The sequence below is a fragment of the Peromyscus californicus genome, unplaced genomic scaffold (genome assembly GCF_007827085.1).
Source record: "Peromyscus californicus insignis strain IS unplaced genomic scaffold, ASM782708v3 Scaffold_2__1_contigs__length_46816999, whole genome shotgun sequence".
NCBI classification, from domain to species: domain Eukaryota; kingdom Metazoa; phylum Chordata; class Mammalia; order Rodentia; family Cricetidae; genus Peromyscus; species Peromyscus californicus.
This window is the reverse complement of record NW_026294540.1, coordinates 30,814,750-30,837,195: the sequence shown is the minus strand read 5'-3', so window position 1 is coordinate 30,837,195 and position 22,446 is coordinate 30,814,750. Positions and strand designations below refer to the sequence as shown.

At 52.9% G+C, this 22,446-nt stretch overlaps 1 protein-coding gene across 10 annotated transcripts in view; it reads right to left on the bottom strand.

The window, feature by feature from the left end:
* Window positions 1-21,691, bottom strand: part of Tnrc18 (trinucleotide repeat containing 18) — a 112,400-nt gene extending 90,709 nt beyond the window's left edge. For 6 of the 10 annotated variants that reach the window (XM_052754163.1, XM_052754168.1, XM_052754169.1 and 3 more), the window contains exons 1-2: window positions 5,042-5,416; window positions 2,777-3,210 (exon numbers count right to left, since the gene is read on the bottom strand). In XM_052754163.1, coding sequence (XP_052610123.1) covers window positions 2,777-2,963 — 187 coding nt within the window. In that variant the 5' untranslated portion in view covers window positions 2,964-3,210; window positions 5,042-5,416. Of the gene's footprint in view, window positions 1-2,776; window positions 3,211-5,041; window positions 5,420-5,649; window positions 5,671-6,928; window positions 7,044-21,585 lie in introns of those variants that run through there. The other 4 variants (XM_052754164.1, XM_052754165.1, XM_052754166.1 and 1 more) reach the window with 4 other exon arrangements.
* Between the last annotated feature and the right edge of the window lie 755 nt (window positions 21,692-22,446).

The following is a 22,446-nucleotide window of genomic DNA, read 5'->3' as shown; positions in this document are numbered from 1 at the left end:
GCAGGATCTTGTTAACAGCACACGAACTGAAAGACAGATTCTCCCCCAGGCCCTCCAACTCCGGCATTTAAGAGTCCAGCCCACTGGTCCAGCTCACTGACAGGCTGTGAATAGTCACTGCTCAAACTACAGCAGGACTTATATCCAAGAAAAAAGGAAGAAGCCACCACCCTTGCTTTAATCCAAACCGCGCGCGCAGCGCGCGTTTTCAAGATACAGTGTCCAGGTATGTAGTCTAGGCTGGCCCACAACTCCTGGTTCCTTCTGCCTTTGCCTCTTTGAGTGCTGAGATTGTAGGTGTGAGCCTCCATACCTGGCACCCCATTTGTTTTTTGTTTTTGGTTTTTTATTTTATTTCATCTAAGGAAGGGACTAGAGAGAGACCTTAGCCAAACCCGTATCAGAGAAGACAGCTTTGCCTCCAGCGGGCCCTCACTCAACAGCCCTCCTCCCTCAAGGTTACCAGACCAAGCTCCCTCTGTCTAGTGGACTTTCATAGATGCTTCTGACCCTAGAAGCCATGGGCAAATCCACACATCCCCCAGTGGGACCAGCCCAGTGGTAACAAACACTCTCTTCCCTCCAGGCTGTGTGACCCTGGCAAATAGCTCAGCTTCTCTGTTTTTTTTTTATACAAAAGTAAACAAATAAAGATGGCTCTGAGAAGGCTGGTAAGATCTAAAGAGCTGGCAGCCAGAAAAAGCACAGGGTGGTGCCCTGTAAAAAGATCTTGCACCTGCACCCCGCAAGGAAAGCGGAGTGGGGGGAGGGGTGTCTCCAGTCTCTATCCCCATCATCGCTAGGGGATGAATGGGGTGCAGTCCCATGTCGTGGTTAATGGGATTAAGTGTGGCTTCAGCTCTGGGCATTGACCTGGAGTCCGGTCTCTCTGCCCCATCTGGAGCGGGGGACAGATGGGGCCAGCGGGAAGTAATAGAGAGCTTCGAGGGCCCCTACTCTTCCCTCTCTGGTAAGCAAGGCCTCAGGGGGACTGCAGTGGCTTTCCCTCCATTTCCTCCACGCCCTCAAGCCACCCTGTGCATAAGTCACACAGCTCCAAGCACAGAAGGCCACGACACAGGATTCCAAGGAGGCTTCCAGCTGGACTTCCTAGTCTGCACCACAGCCATCCCATCCACCAGATGGGGGGTTAGGCACGGGAGGCAGTCTAACTATGTTATGCTATCAGTGTTGGAAAAGGCTGTGCACCGGCAAGGAGTGGCCGTCGGCGCTGCTCTCAGTCAGGTCTGGGCCAGATCCCAGGCAAACCTGAAGCAGGCGACAAGCTGAGACTCAGCCAGCCAGGAACACCCTGAGGTCAGATTCCCAGGCCACAAGAGGAGCCCCTGCCACCACCTCCAGCCAGACCAACTAACCCAGGGACCCCCAAAAAGCACGCAAATTCACACATCCATGAACCTCCAATGGCCCCTTTCATAGACGCTCAAGAGGGGTTGGCCCAAATGGCCTTTGTATCCCAAGGCCATTCCCAAATCATGCCTTGGGAGTGGTCTCTGATGCCCCACTTGGGTCACAGGGCACCATTCCTGTACGAATCCGGTCTTGTCACCACCACCCCCGTGCGGACGCACCTCCAGCTCTCAAGGGGCACACGCGCACCAGGGGAGGTGACCCGGGTCCTTGCGCCCCCGCCGGCAGGGATCTCCACTCGCCCCTCCCCCGCCAGGCGCTTCACAAAGGCCCTTTGTCCCGCTGAGTCCCAGACTCCCGATTCTAGAAAAGTTCCAGGAGAAAAATCAAAGGCAGAGGCCAAATCGGCGAGCCTTGGTCACCCTGGCGGGCAGAGAGAGAACTTAAGTGGTGGCTGTGGGCCCCCAGGGTGTCTGTTCCAAGACTTGTTCCAGGGACAAGAAGAGCGGGGTCCCTGTGAAATCGACAAGGTGGTGCTTTTAAAGGAAGAGCTGGAGCGTTCTCCTTAAGCCAAGTGCAGAAGCGAGGAGCAGCCGGGGAGGAGGGACCGGCTCACGGAGCCGCCACCAGGCAGGTCTGCAGATCCCAGGCTCCCTTCTCTTGCGGCGCGCAGTGGCCAAGGCTTGGCTCGGCCCTGCCTGGCCCTCTGCTTCTTCCCGGAGTAGCCCGGGGAAACCAGTGAGGGTCTGGGCCTTCTCAGCCACCACCTCCCGTGCCCCACCGCAGGGTATCCAGTGCAGCCCGGGCTCAGCCGGACTGGCGGCTGGGTTGTACAGACCTGGTACACTCATTTCTTCCAAATAACCAGGTCCCCAGAATCTTAAGGGTCACCACAGATCAGGCTCCTAAAACTGGTGTCCCTATTCTCCTTCATTTCCCCACCCTACCCTCCGAGTTGTGGAATCGCCCAGGACGCGGCTCCACGAGGGTACAGAACCCATGCAACGAAGAGAGCTCGCCAAGAAAATGATCCGGGAACGGCTGTCTCCCGAGGTGCGGAGCCGACACGTTGTTTTCTCGCCTACATTTATTTTATTATTTATTTATTTTTGCAAACTCCACTTCCTCAAGAGCGCTTGGACTGGGATTCCCCCAGGGTGGCTGTGACTGCAGACACTTGAGCCTTGGGAAGACTGAGACTATCTGGTACCCCAGAGACAGAAGCCGAGACTGTCTTCCTAGAGCCTCGGGACCGACCTCTGCGCTGGGAGAGGAGCCTCCTGCACACTCTGGTGAAACAGAACAGAGGCTCTCAATTCCAGCCGCGGAGGTCTGCCCCGGGCTCCCTCCCCAGGATCCGCCTCAAAGCAGGAGGGTGGGTGCCAGCTCAGTGAGCAACACTTACCCGGGTGCGGGTGCAGGTTGAGACCAGCCATGTATTTCCCGGGCGGCAAGGGACCTGGCAAGCCCGAGGAGGGCAAGCGTCCGGCGGTGGCCGCGCCCACGCGGTGGCTGTCCATGGCCAGGCCGGACAGCAGCGGCGGCGGGGGGCCGTGGACGGACCGCTGGGGCCCGAAATCTCGGCCATCCATCCTCCGCGGGAGTGCCGCGGTCAGCCTCCCCACCCGGCCAACCGGCCTGCTTCAGTTGGACTTTTTAAAAGTTCGGCCTCGATGTAGTCCTAGTGTCCTCGGGTGGCGGGCGCTCCGCGGCGTGCATGGCGGCGGCCAGCGGGGCTTGCGCTCAACCACGGGCCAGCGGCCCGGGGCGCATGAACGGCCCGCGGTGAGTCCCCTCCGGGCGGCCGAGCGGAGATGCGCGAGGAGGCGCACACGACGTCTTGGCGAGGGAATAAGATGAGCCGCGGAAGTCACAGAAGAGGAGGAAAGGGAAAAAAAGGGGGGAGAAAAAAAAAAAACAAGTTTCAGAAAGTCGCTTCGCCCTTCAGAGTCGGAGAGTAGCGAACCAAGCTGCTAGCTAGAAATAAAATCGGGATTCGCCGACCCCTCTCTGCGAAATGCAAAGACCTATGGTCCAACAGCTCGGGGTTCCCAGGAACCTGGCTTGGGAAAACTGCCCCGGCGCGCTGCGTCCCAACCCGGACTCCTGCCTGTTAAGTCCTCCTGAAACTGGGGAAGGCCACTCAGCCGACCGCGCCCGTTCAGCTAAATCCAAATCCGAAGAGTGCTTTATTTCCCAGGCGTCACATGCTCCGGGGGTTTAAAACTGCAAACTCTTTAGAGTTGGTCGAAATGTGTCCATAACGCCATGCCACTATCTGATCCGCAAAGTTTAATGTTTAACCTTTTTGGGGCCCTCGTCTCTCTCTTTTTTCCCCCGAATTGTGGATCCCCTTGTCAGCTGACAAAAATAATAATAATAGTGTTCGGTTTCGAGGCTTTTTGTTGTTGTTTACCAAGGTCAGATACAAAAGCGGGCTTATTTTTAAAGGAAGATCACCGCCCCCTCTTGCTGCCCCCGTTGAGCCACTGGGAGTCGCAGAATCCGAGTCCCCGAGACGTGGCATTCTCGCCCGCCGACTGGAAAAAGACTCCTTCAAAACAAGATTTGGTTTCATTTTCCAACGCCCAGGCCTGGGAATCCCGAGGACGGGAGGACGTGGCGTGGTATGGAGGATTTGGGGGATCGTCAAAGAAGAAAGAAGGGGGCTCCTAGGATCTCTCTTCTACTCTAGCTTTGCGACCCACACACACCCCCAAAATAACCTACAAATGAAAACCTTAGCAGCGCGGGCCAGCAACGGGGCGCTTCCCCAGCATCGGGTAGAAACCCTTGTAATTCCAGTTTAAGCTGTTTGTTTAAAAGATCTGTCGTTTTCCCGTGAGGGGCAGAAGGAAGTCTCGGAGAGCCCACCCTTCCCTCGCAGACCATCCGCCAGCCCCAGGCAGCTCTAGATCCTCTGATTCCGGGAGGCCCGGGGCGCTCTAGTAGCCGAGGACTAAGCCAAAGCCACGGGCTCCCGGGTGGCCGCCCTTCTCCAGACCCCAAAGTCCTCTTCCCCTAACTTTGCTAAGGACGCCTATTTTAACGTGGCTTTGGTTACAAACACCCCCTCTTCCTCTCACCCTCCCTCGCTCTCATCAGGGTCTGATTACCAGATCCGCGTTTACTTTTGAAAAAATCTACGATCGCCACAGCCCGGATGTGTCTCAAAGACTCGAGGAGCTTTCCCGCATGTACTTAAATATAATCTTTAAAGGCAGCGTTTTGAAAAAGGCACTGCCCAGGCGCCCCACTTTAAGGAAGTCGGGGTGAAGCCAGCCCTATGGAGCAGCCTTTGCGATGGCCGAGAAGCTGGCATGGCCATCTGCGGGGCTCCACTGCGTCCTCCTCTACTTTTCTCCTCTTAAATGCAGCTAAAATGGCTGAATTCCGGCTTTTAATTAAAAACAGCCTATAATCGAAACCGTCTCGGCGTCCCCCGGCTAGCCCGCCGCCTGCCGGGAACCGAGTAGGGAACCGCCGCCCTCGGCGGCGCTGCAGGCTGGGCGCTCGGGTGGGAGCCCAGGGCGCAGTGGCGCGCCCTCTCCCCCAGGTCCCTGCCCTCCGCGTCCCTTCCGGAGACCCCGATAGTTTCAGGGCCCGCCTGCCGAACGGGCCCGAAGGGTGCGCTGCACAAGTTTGGGGAGCATCGGGGCCCGGAGCGTACCTGGCGCGGCGGGGCTCCGGGCTCCAGGCTCCGACAGCGACTCCGGCGACCGCCGCGGTTCCTGGCGCGGCTAGGCGCCCGTACTGCCCGCCATCCCTCGGCCGCCGCTCCCCTCCGCCACCCGCAGCCGCCTCACACTTTTTGCCCGCCTTTCCTTTTTTTGGTAGAAAACCGCTCCCCGGGCCGGGCGCGCGGCGCGCCAACTCCTCCGCCCTCCCGCGGCCCCGCTCCCGCAGCCCCCGGAAAAGCCAGCTTTCCTCCCGCCGAGCTCCCCGCTTTTTAATAAAATCCAGGTAGCGCCGGTTTAAAGAATCCCAAATCTCCATATACAGCCCGGGATTGGAAAAGGTACATTACACAACCCCCCTTTCAAGTTCCTCTCGCTGGATCTAAAAAAAAAAAAAAAAAAAAAAAAAAAAAGCGGGGGGGGGGGGCAGAAGGGATTGGGGGAGGGGAGCCTCGCAGGCGAAGAAACACGCATTGTTCCCGGGTGCACGCCCCCCCCTTCGGGCCAGCCCCCGGCCGCAGCGCATTGGCCCTGCGCGCCGCCCATCACGCGTATGTAAACACCTTGGCCCTCAGCCATTCCTATAAAACCAATTACGGACCTCGGGGCTCCAGCAGTTTCCAGGCTCCCCACGGCGGGGCTGAATGATCAAAACTGGTGGTGAGAATTTTTCCGAGCTGTTTCTAGGCAGCCCTCCCCCTCACCAGCTCCAGCGGCCCCCCCCCGTTTCTCTTTCTCCCCCCCATCCCAGCCCCTCCTCCTGCGTCTGGGCTGAGTGATCAAAATATAGGAAGATGGTTGTCGCCGCAATCCCGGGCTCTGCAAGGCCTCCTGTCAGCTTCCTCCAGCGGGAGGAGGTGACAAGCTAGCCGGGAAGGGCCGGCAGCCGGTGGGCTGCTCTTTGCGCCCGCGCCCGGTGCTCCCTCTCCAGGGTGCCACTCCAAAGCGCGCAGTTCAGACGCCGAAATAACAAGGCCTGTTTTTTCTCTCTCTCTCTTTTTTGTTTTTCTTTAAAATAAAGCAGCGATTCATTCCTTGTCCCCTCAGCAGTCGCGGTCTGGTAGGGTGGGCAGGCGACCGACTTTTTTTTTCCCTGTTGCCCCAGCCTGCGGGTCCCCTCCCTGAAACGCGGTGTCAGAAGGCTTTGCTATTTAATATTTTGGACAGGCCGCGGCGACAGGCAGCGGTGAGTTGCATCTTATAAAAAGGGTTCCTATAGAAACCCGGGCTGTGGGGCTCTGCGGCCGATTGCGTACCGCGCGCCCCTCTCCAAAGCCCCTTTTGGCGTGGGCGCCCCTCCTTCCCCCTCCACTCCACCCCCCCCAAGAAAAACCAGAGCAGAAAAAAAATCCACTCCACCCCCCAAGAAAAACCAGAGCAGAAAAAAGGATTAGGTCGGCGGAGCGCGAGCTGAATCCCTCTCGGTTCTGACATTTCAGCCCTATTAGCATTTCTCCACGGGGCCTTCTGAAACCTATTAAGGTGTAATATTAAAAACCTCTTGGCTGGGGGCCTCTCTCGCCTTCCATCCGCCGCGCCCCCTCCAGGGAGGGCGAGACCGGGAAAGGGAGAAAAAAAAATCTGTTGAGCTCAGAGGAAGCAAGCCAAGCCCAAAAGTGCTTGGCTGGCCACGGCGGCCAGAGGGGGAGGGGAGACCCAATCCCCTAGACTTTGTACTTTAATTTTGCTCCTTCAGCAAAAAAAAAAAAAAACACTTTCGAGGCTGAGTGGCCGGGAAATGCGGACGGCAGATCTACCTGTCTGGGGACGCAGGGAGTGTGGTCCTCGCCGAAGGGACGAGTCCTAAGTTGGGGGGGAGGGTCCCCCACACCCTCTCCGCAAGCCCCACAGGAGCCCGAGCCCAGCTAGGCATTACCTACCCTGGAAAAGAAGCTTGGAAAGGCAGAGAGCTTGCAGATCCTGCCTCGAGAGCAACCGTGGTTATAGGATTTTAATTAAAACAAAAGAAGCCCGCTCTTTCGCCCTGCTCTGCGGACTCAGCGTTTTTGCACTGCTGCTATTTTTTTTTTTAAGAAAATCCATTTTTAAGGCATTTTTTTCTGAGGGTTTTTTTTAATGAGCTAGTTAGCGCTCATCCGTTCTATTTTCTTTTCTCCACTTTTAGAAAGAAAAAAAAGGGGGGGAGAGAGATTCGAGAGAGAACTGGGGGTGTCTAATTTAATTCCAGGATAAATTTGAAGGAAAAAAAAATTCGGCCTCTTGAGGGCAGTTTCAAGTTGCCCTTCCTGGAGCTTCCTGCGCTGGTTTCTAGGCTGCCCTCTTTTGGAAGCTAGAGCTCAGTAGGGGGAGGAGGGAGGAGTGAGAAGGAGAGAAAAGAATGAAAATAGCCCGAGCCGAGGGGAACAGAGCGGCGGTGTCCGAGCGCTTGGAGCTGGGCGCGTGGGTCTCAGTGGCAGCCAGGGGCGACCGGAGGCGCCCGGTGCTGCCCGGGGACGGCCAGGAGCAAAGACGGAGTGAGGGGGGTTAGAGAAAGGAGGTATTGTGTCTATGTGCCTTAGGGGAGGGGGGGTTGATTGCAAGAAATAAAATAAATGCGGTTAAGCTGCGCGGGCTTCTGGAAACGAGAGAGGAACGGGATGAGGGGGTGGGGGGCGCCTAGTGCCCTTGAGCCTTATCCAGAGGCCTTTGTGGGTTCCCAGTTAAACCCTCCCACGCCTCAGTTCCACCGTTTTCCCCCACCCCCATCGCCTTCCAATATTCAGAGCGCAGGCCCTGATCTCCCCCAACCCCCTCATCCCTCCCGGGATCCAGAATGTTTTCCTTATTTTAATACAGCTCAAGAAAAAATATGTATCTTGAGAGAGATGGGGTGGGGGATTGTGCAAAAGGCTTGCGGGGTTGGAAAAAAAACAAAGGCCTGTTTTTATAAATGTTTAATGTTTTCACCCCTGGATGCTCCAAGACGCCGTAATTGTGACGGCGGGGTATTGTGCCATAAATCATTTAGCTGCTAATAAAAAATTATTCCAATTTGCCCGGGATTTGCCGATGGCGTTTGCATTTTTCAAGTGTGCGCCCTGTTGGCGTGGCATACCGACCCAGAGTTTCATTAGGGCCGTGGTTGGTGTGGAACGTGGCCCGCTCCCCTCTGGAATGTGCGGCGCCCCGGGTCCCTCTCGGCCTGCTACTCCGCCCTCGGGCCACCGGTGCACTAGACCTGGGGAACCCGTGGCGCTGGATTCTCAGCCCCCGGGCAGGGGAACGCAGGCTCCCTCCCGAGTCTCTCTAGGCAGCCAAGTACTTGTCTGCGGTGGGCACGCGAGGGCCCTGGTCTCTGAGCCCCTGTGTCTCCCCACATTTAACAACGGCCGGGAGCCATGTTGGGGCGTGGGGACTTCCAGAAAAAGCAGAGGTTGCATCACCACCACCTCAGAGAGTCTCCGGGTCTGGAGAAATGACCTCCAGGCCAGGCTGAGCCACACTTAACTACAAAAGCCCGGTGTACTCGTCCTAAAACGGAGCTGGTGACAACCGCACGGACCACGGGTCCAGGCGCCATCTTTCGCTCCCCATCCCCCATTCCTCTCGCTTGTTTACCGATCCGTGGCCAGAAAAAACTCCGTTGACGCAGTGTGTGTGTGTGTGTGTGTGTGTGTGTGTGTGTGTGTGTGTGTGTGTGTGTGTGTGTGTGTGTGTGTGTGTTTGTGTTTTGTTTTGTACTGACTGGATGGAAATTGAGCTGGGGGTGAGGGACCTCCACGCAGTTCCAGGACAACCCACCCGGGCTGGCCTGTCTGGTCCGGCATGGTTGTCCCCGGCCATTCCTGAGGCTTTTAGTGTGTTCTTCCAGGTCCCTGATCCCGGTCTGGACGCTCTGAACGAGTCCCCACGGACAAAACTCAAAGCTCTTTGTTGTAAAACCAGAGGACAGGCCAACCTTGAGCGCGGCTGCCTCCCCTGCAGTGCGCCTTTGTCCAGCTCCAGGGAACCCCGCGCTTTCCTCACTTCTGCCCCACGAAAGGTTCACCCCCTCATCTTTCACAATCCCGATGTTGCTAGCGATGTGGACAGGTTTCCAACCCATACTCCTCCATCAAGGGAAGAAGGAAAAAGAAACAAAGCTAGTTTCCATTCCTAAGAGAGGGCACCACAAACAACCCTCTCTATCCGTTGCCCCGAACCAGCTCTCCCAAGGAATGGGACTCCACTGGAGACGGAAGTGAAAGGGACACCAAGAGAAAGCTGAGTTGTGCCTCTCTTGGAGATGCCTTAGTAGAGTTTAAGGCGCGCGTTTCCGTAGATCCTAAATCCGGCTACCCAAGAGCTCCCGGCCCGGGCGCCGCTAAAACCCGGAGAGGCCGCGCCCGGCCCAGCCACGCTCGCAGTCTCTAGCTGCAGCTGGCCCATCAGCAGCTGGGTATCCTGAAGAGATTCATCCAGCCAAGGGCAGCCCGGGCCCGCCAGCAAGCCCAAAGATATGGTGCCAGAGCCTCGCACGCCACCCAGACCCCAGCGCGCAACCCGTAACCCTGGTGCGGTGGCACCGGGCCACTTCGGATTTCTGCTCCTCTCCGCCCCGCCTCCGACCCTGGCCTCCTCCTCTGGCCCGGGTCGGGTCTTACATTCCACTGTCTGGCTGGAGATGCATTTGGTGCGCGGGGACCCGGTAGGGTCATAAATCTGCTCGTTGGCCCTCCTCCCTGAGGCTGGTCCAGGCACTCTTTTCTCCTTGGTCACGGCCTGGGGACTCCGAGACCACGCAGGGAATCAAGCCAGGAACTTCCCCATTCGCCAAAGAGAGGGAACTGCCTCATCCACTCGGTGCCAGCACCGCGAGTGACGGGCCTCACAGATCACGGTCTGGGGTAGGGGTGTCTGGGCCCAGGCACTTCATGTAGGAAAGTTCGATGAGTCTGGGGTGGGTGTGTGGTCATTTATACCAAAGAGGGAGACTCTGGACCCGTATTAATCCCAGGCTCTTACACGGGATGTTTTGGGGAGGGGGCATCCAAGAACTGATCGAAGTGATTACAGGCATGTTATTTGGAGGCAGGACCTCGTGGGCTTCCCTTGACTCCTTGCCAAGGACACCCCGAAGCGTCTCCTTCGGGTCTGGTTTTAACCAAGTCCACCACCCGCCTTAATAGTCAGAACTGAACCATCCGAAAAGCAGGCATTGGTCATCTGGTGGTGGCGGCCATAGGGTGACGGTTACCCCTAAAGGGGGAACTACCCAAGTAGATGCATTTGCGGTTAATAACGTCTAATGCCACAAGAATTATCTTTGCCAAGGAGGCAGGCAACAGCCCATTATGCTGGTCTCCGTAAGTGCATGGGGCTCAGGGTGGGGACAGCAACACTGGTGACGAGCATTCATCCCCTCCTGGATGCATCTACATGTGTCAGATGCGGGGTGCAGGGACGTGGAAACCTTGTTCTCACCCACGGAACTCTTAGGTTCCCTACGATGTCTCAAAAGCACTTTTAGGGGGGCCGAGGGATTTGGGCTGGGCGCAGAGAAATATGAGCACTGACCCGGGTAGTAGCTTAGCAGCAAGAGGCTGCAGATCCACATTCCGGGCCAAGCAGTCCGTGCAAGGCCCCAACGAAGCGCCTCGGAAAAAAAAACAAAAAACAAAGCTTTGCTAGTTTCATCCAAGGTTAAACTCCACCGCAAGCGTTTTTCTTTTTCTCCACCCCCTCCGGAATCAGAGCGATAGCGTTACTGCAAAGAAACCGCAAATAAATCAGCTCCCCGGCTGCCCGCTTTAGAGCTGCGGTGACCTTGGGGGGAATGTTTTCCTGCTAGACCCGTCCCAGGACTGGTGTGGGGGAGGGGGCCCAGTGTCAACCCACGCACTACCCAGATAAGACGGAAGAGAGGGTGGCCAAGGACATTGGTGGATGTATATTGTAGCATGTATGCCCCGAGGAGAGTTTGGAAAGAGCTTAAGGGGTACTATGGTTATTTAAGGGGTGCAATGCCCTGTAAGGGAGAGTTGGCTGCTGCGAAAACGCCTGTGAACCCCAGACTGCGGTGCCCTCCCCCGCAAAACGCCAGGCTAGTCCCTGGGGAACGGGGAACAGACCCCGATGGACAAACTAGGCCTCTTTGGGGACCTCGGGTCTTTGTCTGGGTGTGACCGGGTGTGTTCCGCAGCGAGTTTGTGCGGGGTGTGACTAATCGGATTTATGTGTGTGAGTGCCGGGGTGACTAATGGAGGGTTTGGCAGCACGTGTGTTTGGGGAGGGGCGCTGCACCTAGGTGGGGACTCGGTGCCCCAGGAGGGGGCTGGCTGATCTCAGAAGTTCCTTCCCCTCCCCCTTTCTCCTGGCTCCCAGCTTTGTTTGGGCCTCTGCGGGGCTGGCTGGCAAGCCCGTGCATGCTAGGGAGCTGTGGCGCAAATTCCACAGCATGCCTGGCGCCCAGAGGCAGCTCCTGGCCTCCCGCCTCCCTAACCCACGTGGTGCCTCCAAATCTGGGCTGGCCGCTTCCAAATTGGGACTGTCCCACCCCCTGTAGCTGAGCCCTCCCAGCTTCTTCTATGTTGCCTAAGGAAGCCACTGCAGACTCGCAGCTCTGTGGTCTGAGTTTGTCCTGAAAGAATTCATGGAGGAGATGCCGGAGGTCACAACCACTCAGCTAGGAAGTTGCTTGGGCTGCGAGTTCGGGGTCTCAGAGGATCTTTTTTTCCCCCCTTCTAGTGCTGTGAATGGAATCCAATCACTCATACACGTTAGTCAGGAGCTCTGTCTACCTCTAAGCTGTACTCCAGGCCACAGGGGCCTTCAGTCCCAGTGCTCCGGAGTCAGAAGCAGGCCAGTCAAGGCTACAGAGTGAAACCTTGTTCCATAAGAAGGAAAAGAAATAAAACTCTAGTTTTTTAGTTTTTCCAGGTACTTATAATGGTGCATAGCTACAATCCCTGAACTTGAGAGGTGGAAGTTGAGGGAACAGGAGTTCAAGGTCATCCTCTGCTGTTTGATTAATGGAGGCCTATGTCTCACTCAAGACTCTCTCCCTCCCTCTCTCTCCCTCTGTCAAAAATCAATAAAGGGCCAGCTAGATGGTTCAGCAGATAAAGGCACTTGCCACCATGACTGACAATCTGAGGGCCATCCCTGGAACCCAGGTGGTGGAAAAAGAAAATAGACATACTCAGTATACACACAATAGATAATTTTTTTAAGTATACTTACTTTTTAAATCAGAAAAATCAAGGAGAGTCTCTGGTGGGTAGGGATGGGTGTGGGTAGAAAGCTAAGTGCTCCTATATACATCCACAGACCCTCCTGTGCACATCCACGGACCCTCCTATATACATTCACCAACCCTCCTGTGCACATCCACAGACCCTCCTGTGCACATCCACAGACCCTCCTACATACATTCACCAACCCTCCTGTACACATCCACAGACCCTCCTGTGCACATCCACGGACCCTCCTGTGCACATCCACAGACCCTCCTACATACATTCACCAACCCTCCTGTACACATCCACAGACCCTCCTGTGCACATCCACGGACCCTCCTGTGCACATCCACCGACCCTCCTGTGCACATCCACGGACCCTCCTGTGCACATCCACGGACCCTCCTGTGCACATCCACGGACCCTCCTGTGCACATCCACGGACCCTCCTATATACATTCACCAACCCTCCTGTGCACATCCACAGACCCTCCTGTGCAAATCCATGGACCCTCCTGTGCACATCCACGGACCCTCCTATATATATCCACGGACCCTCCTATATATATCCATGGACCCTCCTGTGCACATCCACGGGCCCTCCTGTGCACCTCCATGGACCCCAGTACATAATAATTTGGAAGTCCAGACATCATCACACATCCCATCTCCCTTTGGGTCTTATGATTTCTCACTCATTCCCAGTTCCACAGTTTCTGTCGCCTGCATGTTGCCATCTGGCATCTTTGCCAAACAGAGACACACTCATCAGGCAGGCCCTAAGACCCAGGGAAGTGGGAGCAATCTAAGTAAACACACACACACACACACACACACACACACACACACACACACACACACAAAACACACACACAAGCCAGGAAAGAGATGTCAAGGGTTGACCCTGCCAAATCTCCTGAGCCAGTATGCTTCCAGGTCTCTGTCTCTCTGTCTCTGTCTCTCTCTCATGCTCATCTCTCTACACACACACACACACACATACACACACACACACACACACACACACACACACACACACACACGTCGCTCCTTTTTTCCTTTTATCTTTCATTGGCATGCATTTTCTTTCAAGCAGGAAAGAAAAACATTTCCCATGGCTACAGCTTTGAAACCTCTCTCTCCCCTCTGCACCAGCCAGCTCCCTACTCCCACTTCAATCCCTTCCCATCGACTGAGAGTCAAAAACAAACCCGCCAAGATTAAACCTGACAGGCGCCCACCCTTCACAGCTTCGGGCAGTACACCTCTGTGTTCATATCCCAGAAAAGAGGGAACAGGAGGCAAGGACACCCCACCAACACCTGTACATGCCCAGCTTCAGCAGCCATGGTATATTATCTCCCAAGAAACTTCCAGAACTGCTCTGGCCAGGAAGATCTGCCCTCTTGATTCTTTTTGCTGGAAACCTGATTCTCCCCCAGCATGCCCCCTGCACAACTCTGTTCCCCTGGTATAGCACCCTCTTCTGGAGGGGTCGGTTATGGGTTGAACAGCGTCACCACCCCTAATTCCTGTGTGTGGAAGCAATCTCCTCAAAATTGAAAACATTCTGTCATAGAAGGAAGCCATGGGCTCTCAAAATAAAGTCAATTTAAAACGCTTACAGGCCGGGCGGTGGTGGCGCACACCTTTAATCCCAGCACTCGGGAGGCAGAGCCAGGCGGATCTCTGTGAGTTCGAGGTCAGCCTGGTCTACAAAGCGAGTTCCAGGAGAGGCACAAAGCTACACAGAGAAACCCTGTCTCGAAAAACCAAAAAAAAAAAAAAAAAGTGCTTACAGAAGTCACAGACCTTTTCCCAGATTATACAAGTAGTAACAATCCACTGGGCTATTTGAGGGTCACCCACACTTCTGCAAATAACCCCTGTACTTCGGTCCTGCAAACTCCTTGGTTCACCAAGTTTGACTTCAAAGCAGTCGGTACTTGTGTGTAGGGGTGAGGTGTGGGGGTGTAGTGTATGTGCAGGGGTGTAGGTGTCTGGAGCTACCTGCTTGATCGTTCTCCACCTTATTCCCTTAAGACAAGGTCTCTCACTGAACCAAGAGCTAGACTGGCTGCTTGCAAGCTCCAGCAATCCTCTGGTTTGGTATGGGTCTCCATACCCACCCCCCCAAGTCCCTAGAACAAAGGTTACAATTGTCAGGTCCTCATGCTTGCTCAGCGTGTCCTCTTACCCGAACTGAGCCATCGCCCAGCTCCTGGAATAGTTACTTTGACCCACTGTCAGTGTTCTACCTGGAAAAGTTAATTTCACCTTTATAGCAACAATACTTCCAAATGACCTTATATGGAAATAGGAGCTTTCCAGGGCATGGTACAGGCCTGTCATCCTAGCACTCCAGAGACTCAAATTCAAGACAATCCTGAGCTGCATGGGGATACTCTGTCTCTGGAAACAAAATTACCATTTTAACTTGTGCGTGCCTATGGTAGCCTGAAGTTGGCATCAAGTGTCTTTCTTGCTCTCTCCACTTTATCTATTAAGGCAGGATCTCTCACTGAGCCTGGAGCTGAGTCATCTGATTAGTTTAGCTCCCTGCCTTGCCTCAGGAATCCTCTGCCTTCTGAATGCTGGTATTAAAGGTTTGTACCACCACATCCAGCTTAACTAGTTTTTTTTTTTATTTTTTCATTTATTTGTTTATGATCAGTGTGTGTGTGTGTGTGTGTGTGTACAGAGTATGCACATGCCACAGTGCAAATATGGAGGCCAGAGGGCAACCTGCAGGAGTTGGTTCTCTCCTTCTATCATGTGGGTGCCTAGTATCAAACTCTGTCAGGCTTGGTGGCAAATACAAAGGCAGAGACATGTCATTGGCCTGCCATTTTAACCATTTTTAAATATTTTATTTATTATGTGCCCCCCACCGTGTGTGTGTGTGTGTGTGTGTGTGTGTATTTGTGCATATGATGCAGTACTCAAGCAGGCCAGAAGAGGGCATCAGTTCCCCCGAAGCTGGTCTTAGAGATGGTTATGATACATCTGACCTGAGTGCTGGGAACTGAACCCAGGTCTTATGCAAAAGCTCCAAGCGCTCTTACCCACTGAGCCATCTCTGCAGCCCTACATGCTAACCAATTTTTAAAACCACATGCACAGTATTGTAAAACCATCACAAGCATCCATCCGCAGAACTCTTTCCTTTTCCAGCTGAACCTCTGTCCCCATTACATACAACTCCCTAGTCCCTTCTCTAGCCCCTTCACCTACAGGTCTAGTTTAATTTTGTTGAGACTGTGTGTGTGTGTGTGTGTGTGTGTGTGTGTACACATGACATGACATGTATCTAAGAGCTCAGAGGACAACTTTGGGGAATCATTTCTCTCCCACTGTGTGAGTCTTGGGGATAAGCTCAGCAGGCAGCACCTTTACCCACCGAGTCACGTCAGAGGCCTTCAGTGTTCTTCCCTAACGGGCTTCTGTTGTTCCCCAGGCTCACCCATGTTGGAGTGTCTCTCAAAATGTCGTTTTTAAGTTTGGGTAACACTCTGCCATGTAGATTGACTACATTTTGTTCATGTGGGCATCTGCTCCTGCATGGTGTCTTCGTCTGTCCTGTGCGGCTGTAACTGAATACTAAAGAATAGCCCATTTACAATACAGCTTTCAGGTTGAGGACTGCATCAGGAGGAACTTGAGTTAGAAGCCAGTCACTGTCTACATAGTAAGAACTGTCTCAAAACCAAAACAAACAAACAAACAAAAGCTGGGAGGAAGGGAGCACGCCTGTAATCCCAGCACTCGGGAGGCAGAGGCAGGTGGATCTCTGTGAGTTTGAGGCCAGCTTGGTCTACAGAGTAAGTTCCAGAACAGTCAGGCTTGTTACACAGAGAAACCTTGTCTCAAAAAAAACAAAATAAATGAATAAAAAAGAGAGACCGAAAAGGTAGTTAAGCAGTTAAGAATACATACAGCTCTTGCAGAGGACCCAAATTCAGTTCCCAGCACCTACCTCAGGCAGCTCATGAATTCCAGCTCCAGATCTCCTGACTTCAGTGAGTGCCAGCACTTCCTCACATACACGTACCCACACATAGACACATGTGTATACACGCTGTTAAAATAAACAGGATGAAACATTTGCTCTAGTAACAAATGGGGAGAGAGAATAGCAAGGTCTGAAATAACATAAAATAACACTCCGGAGGCAAAGGCAGGCGGTTCTCTGTGAGTTTGAGGCCAGCCTGGTCTACATAGTGAGGCCCTGTGTCTCAGTCAATCAACAAACATGTTAACCAGATAGCCTGATGGGACACCATGGTGAACAATGAGAGACCCTGCCTCTCTTAAAAGAAAAGAAAGTTTAAAAGAGAGCTGGAGAGATGGCTCAGTGGTTAAGAGCATTGACCGTTCTTCCAGAGGACCCAGGTTCAATTCCCAGCACCCATATGGTAGCTCACAACTGTCTGTAACTCCAGTTCCAGGGGATCCGACACCCTCACACAGACATACGTGCAAGGAAAACACCAATGCACATAAAATAAAAATAAAAGTATTTTAAAAAGAGAGAAAGAAAAGAGACCCTGCCTCAGACAAGGTAGAAGTCAAGGACTCACACCTGAGGTTGTCTTCCTGAGGTTGTCTTCTGACCTCCACATGCACACACACAGGAAATCACACATACACATATATCACATACACAGAGACTTAAAAGACAGAGATTAAAAAAAAATGTATCTGGGGCTGGACAAATGGCTAGATGGTTAGGGGTACTGGCTGCTCTTCCAGAGGACCCAGGTTTGGTTCTCAGCAAACACAAAGTGGCTCACAAGCATCTGTAACTCCAGTTCTAGGGGACCCAACACAGCCTCTGAACTCTGTGGCACCAGGAATACATGTGGTACATAGGCATACATGCAGGCAAATATTCATACACATAAAATATAATGAAAAATTTAATTTTTTTTCAAGACAGGGTTTCTTTGTATAACCCTACCTGTCCTGGATTTCACTCTGTAGACCAGGCTGACCTCAAACTCAGAGATCCACCTGCCTCTGCCTCCCTTGTGCTGGGATGAAAAGTGTGCCCCGCCACCACCTGGCTAATCTTTTTATTTTATTAAGTGTGTATGCGTGTTTAGTTGTCATGGAACAACTTTGTGGGGTCACCTTTCTCTCCCTCCACCTTTACGTGGATTCTCATGGGCAGGTTGATATGTGTGTGCAGCAGGCACCTCTACCCACTGAACCATCTTGCCAATTCCTCTTTTTCAATTTTTTTTTTTTTAAAGATTTGTTTATTTATTATGTATACAGAAGAGGGCGCCAGATCTCATTACAGATGGTTGTGAGCCACCATATGGGTGCTGGGAATTGAACTCAGGACCTCTGGAAGAGCAGTCGGTGCTCTTAACCTCTGAGCCATCTCTCCAGGCCCCCCTCTTTTTCAATTTTTGATACAAGACCACCCTAAGCAGTATCCCTGACTGACTTCAAATTCTCAGTCTTCCTGCCTCAGCCTCCTTAATGTAGGCATTACAGGTTTGAGCCACTCTGCCCAGTCATTTGTTTCTGAGACAGGGTCTCACCATGTAGCCCAGGCTGGCCTGTAACACATGGCAATCCTCCTACCTCAGCCCTCTAAATGCTAGGATTACAAGTTGTACATCACCATGCCTAGCCTACACTGTCTTTTTTTCTTTGTTTGTTTGGGTTTTTGTTTTGTTTGTTTTTACGAGACAGGGTTTCTCTGTGTAGCTTTGCGCCTTTCCTGGATCTCGCTTTGTAGACCAGGCTGGCCTTGAACTCACAAAGATCTGCCTGCCTCTGCCTCCCGAGTGCTGGGATTAAAGGCGTGCGCCACCACTGCCTGGCTTACAGTGTCTTAAATAAAAGTTACCAGGGGGATGGCTCAGCGGAGAAAGGTGACAGCCACCAAGCCTGACTTCCTGAGTTCAATCTCCAGGACCCACATGGTTGGAGAGAACCCACTCCCATAAATTGTCCACTGAGCTCTTCACACAGCTGAAGCATGAGCAAATTCACATGGAATAAACAAATAAATGTAATTTAAAATTGTTTAAAGGCTGGAGATATGGCTTAGTGGTTGAGAGTCCTGTTCCTAGCAACCACAGTGGAGTGGCCCACAATTGTCTGAAATGCTCCCGCCAAGGGATCTGACACCCTCTTCTGGCCTCTGCAAGCACTGCACTCACTTGGCATTAACCCATGCACACACATAATTACAAATAAAATTTAAAAATAAAAATAAATTATTTTTTAAATGAGTTACAGAAGTTGGGCATAGTGCAGTATAGTCCCATATTCCCAGCTCTTGAGATGTATAGGTGGAGGGATCAAGAGTTCAAAGCCAGCCTAAGCCACTTAGTGAGTTTGGGTCCAGCCTGGGGTACATGAGACAAGTCTTCAAATAAAAAGTGGGAAGAAAGCTGGGTGGTGGTGGTGCTCGCCTTTAATCCTAGCACTCGGGAGGCAGAGGCAGGTGGATCTCTGTGAGTTGGAGGTCAGCATGGTCTACAGAGCGAGCTCCAAAGCTAAACAGAGAAACCCTGTCTTAAAAAAAAGGGGGGGGGGGGGGAGTGGGAGGGTCTGTGTATGTAGCTCAGGGGCAGAGCACTTGTCTATCACATGTGAGGTGCTACCGGAAAAAAAAAAAGTGGTGGTGGCGCACGCCTTTAATCCTAGCACTCGGAAGGCACAGGTAAGTGGATCTCTGTGAGTTCGAGGCCTGCCTGGTCTACAGAGTGAGTCCCAGGACAGGCACCAAAACTACACAGAGAAACCCTGTTTCTGTAAACCAAACAACCAAACAAACAAAAAAACCAGCTCCGAGTCTTATAACCAGCCACGAAGTGCAGACCTCTTCAGGCATGCATGGCTCTAGAACGCACCCCACTGGCTGCTGTCACTGTCACTGTTTCCCTTCCCAGGAGCCCCTTCTCTCATGTAGATGTGGGTTTCCTCCATATGGTTAGGACATGGTCAAGCTCAGATTTACACAAGGAAGGGGTGGAGAGTCCTCCAAAGCCACACTTGCTGGAAGCGTCAGTCCTAAGAGGAGTCACACTGGACAGAAAGAGTCAGCAGGTCTGCCTAAGGCAGGGACTGACCAAAAGACCCGGTCACCATGTGTTCATGTCCAGGAGGCCAGCTCTGTCTCAGGATGTGGTGGGCTACAAATCCAGACTGCCGGAACGCTCCCCTTCCCCAGTCTCCCTCCTCCTTTCCTTCCTGCTCCCCTCTCTTTCATCGTTCCCATTTCTCACTTCTGTCCTCCCCCACTCCTCTGTCTTCAATCTCCCCTCTTCCCTGCTTCTTCTCCCTCTTCCCCTTCCCCTTCTCACCATCCTCTTAGCTCCTTAATTCCAGACTTGATAAAAGGCCCTCCTCATGGGGTTAGAGAGATGGCTCAGTGGTTAAGAGCACTGGCTGCTCCCTAAGAGGACCCAGATTCAGTTCCCATCACCCATATGGTGGCTCAGAACCATCTGGTACCCCAGCTCCAGGGGCTCGAGCGCTCAGATGCCCTCTTTTGACCTCGTCGACTCCTGCCAGCATGTGGTGCAGAGACACACACTGTATGAGAGGCATACACATACACATACAATTTATGAATAAATAAAGGGTTTTGTTTTTGTTTTTGGTTTTTGGTTTTTCGAGACAGGGTTTCTCTGTGTAGCTTTGGAGCCTGTCCTGGATCTCACTCTGTAGTCCAGGCTGGCCTCGAACTCACAGAGATCCGCCTGCCTCTGCCTCCCGAGTGCTGGGATTAAAGGCGTGTGCCACCACCACCCGGCATAAATAAAGATTTTTGAATGTCCTCCCATGGCAATGAGGCCAGTCTCATTGCCCACTGTATACCCACTATGTCTCCCCAGGACGGTCACACAACGTCCCCTTATATAATGACAAAATACCCTCAACACTCCCTCTTGCACCAGGAACACAGTGTGACTTCAAAAAGCAAAGCAGAAGGGGCAGCCAGGCTTGGCCTCGATGGCAGCTTCCACACGTAGAACTCGTAGAACTCAGAGCCACCAGGAAGAAGCTGGAAGGCTGAGGCTGCCTTGTTCTGGGGAAGCTCATGCAGCAGCAAGGAGGGGTCACGCACAGGGGACAAAGCAGCTGAAACCAAGGTGAGCCAGCACAGGAAGGGGAGGGTGTTTCTCCAGAGTACACTGAAGCAAGCTGGATCTTGTCACTACCTGGTGGCCTGCGAATCCCAGCCCTCAGGGGACAAAGGCAGGCAGATCTCTGCAGTTAAAGCGAACCTGGTCTACATAGCAGGTTCCAGGCTAGCCAGGGCTGCACAGAAATAGCCTGTCTCAAAAAGAAAAGCAGACAGAAAGGAAGAGGGAGAAACAGCCGGCTCAGAGGTAAGGAGTTGGCGCTGCTCTTCCAGATTACCAAGTTTGGTCCAAGAACCAGATCTCGGCTCATAACCATCAAAACTCCAGCTTCTCTCCTCAGTTACTTCACCCATGCACCCACAAGTGCGCACCACAACATGCACACACAATATTTTAAATAGTAATATTTTTTCCTAGCTGGGCGTGGTGGCCCACGCCTTTAATCCCAGCACTCAGGAAGCAGAGGCAGGCGGATCTCTGTGAGTTCGAGGCCGGCCTGGGCTACAGAGTGAGTTCCAGGAAAGGCGCAAAGCTACATAGAGAAACCCTGTCTCAAAAAACCAAAATAAAAAACAACAAAAATAAAATAAAATAAAACAAGTTTTCCTTCTCACTGTGTCGCCTTAGCAGGCCTGGAACTCACAGAGATCCTCCTGCCTCTGCTTCCCAAGTGTAAAAATAAAATCTTGAAAGAAAACAAACAAACAAGGGCAGGTAAGAAGCAAGGCTAGCAGAAGGACCTCCAGCCTGCCAGGATGCAGAATGAGAGATTGCATTGTTATTTTTCTCATGGCTATGATAAAATGACAAAATGAAGTGAAAAGCATATAGTCCACGGTGGCAGGGTGGAGGTCGTATGGCGGAAGAACATGGCACTCACTAAGAAACAGAGAGCCCACTGGAATCAGAGGCAAATATAACTGTCAACCCCCTGCCCGCCCCCCACCTTCATCCCCCAGTGAACTGCTACCAGCTAGGCTACACTTCTGGAAGTTTCCATTTCCCAAAACCAATGCCCCCAACTGAGGACCAAGGCTCGGGGTGGGGGGATGGAGGGGGAGGTTGGGGGATGGAGGGGGGGTAAGGGGATGGAGGTGGGTAGGGGGAGGTATGGGCATTTCAGACTCAAACCATAACAGAGACAGAGTATGAATGACATGGGATAGTGTTCAATTCCCTCAGTCAGAAACCCCAGACAGGGAACCAAAGCAACGATTCTTTCAAAGTCCAACTTAGTAACCCAGTGAGTGTACTGGGGTCACTTACAGGAGTATGTTGAACTCAAAGGCAGCTGCATCACTTAAGGTCAGTCTCCTCCGGGTGGCGACTCAGAGAAGCTGGAGCTCTCGGCTGGATTGGCAGGCAGCTCAGCAGGTCTTCCGCATCCTTACCTCTTGCGTAACCTTGGGGAGGGAGGGAGGGGCCTTCTGCATCTGGTAAATTTCAGACTCCCTGAAACGTGTGTTGCTTACTTCCTGAGTTCCAAGGAGCCTCGCCCCGGGATAGAAGGTTTCAATTGGGAAGAAATTGCTGCACTCCAGTCTCCAACCAACACAGCCCTCCAGCAAGACTGACTGGAGTAGGGAAATAGTGCATTTCCATGGCCCAGTGGGTAGCCCAAGTTTGAAGTGACGTCAGATACAGTGTCCGGTGAGACAGCTTCCTGACTTGCAAAAATTTTATCTCAGCATGACAAGGCCCTGGGCCTAGCTTTCATGCCCCAGGCCGAGTATTTAACCTGTGAACCAGTCAGGGCCTGTCCTTCCAACTTCCGTGTTTTCTCTGCTTATCAAAATCCTATTCGTCCTTGAAAATCCTACCATTATGAACTGAAATCTCTGAAACGGAGAACGCAAATAAATCTGCCTTCCATAAGTTACCGGGTATTTTGTCCAGCCATGCAAAGGAATTCACGAACTATCCCCTATGGGGTTTAGGATGTTAGCATAGGAATTTGGAAGGGGCCTTTGTTCGGTTATCACTCTTTCCCATGGAAAGGCGCAGCAGACTTCAGTGAATATACATTTAATGAAAGAAGTGACAGTCTTGTGGTAGAGTTTTCACATACGAATAGAGGTGTCAGGCAGACAAAACTTAGAAGGGACAGAGCCTGCCTGGCTCACAGTT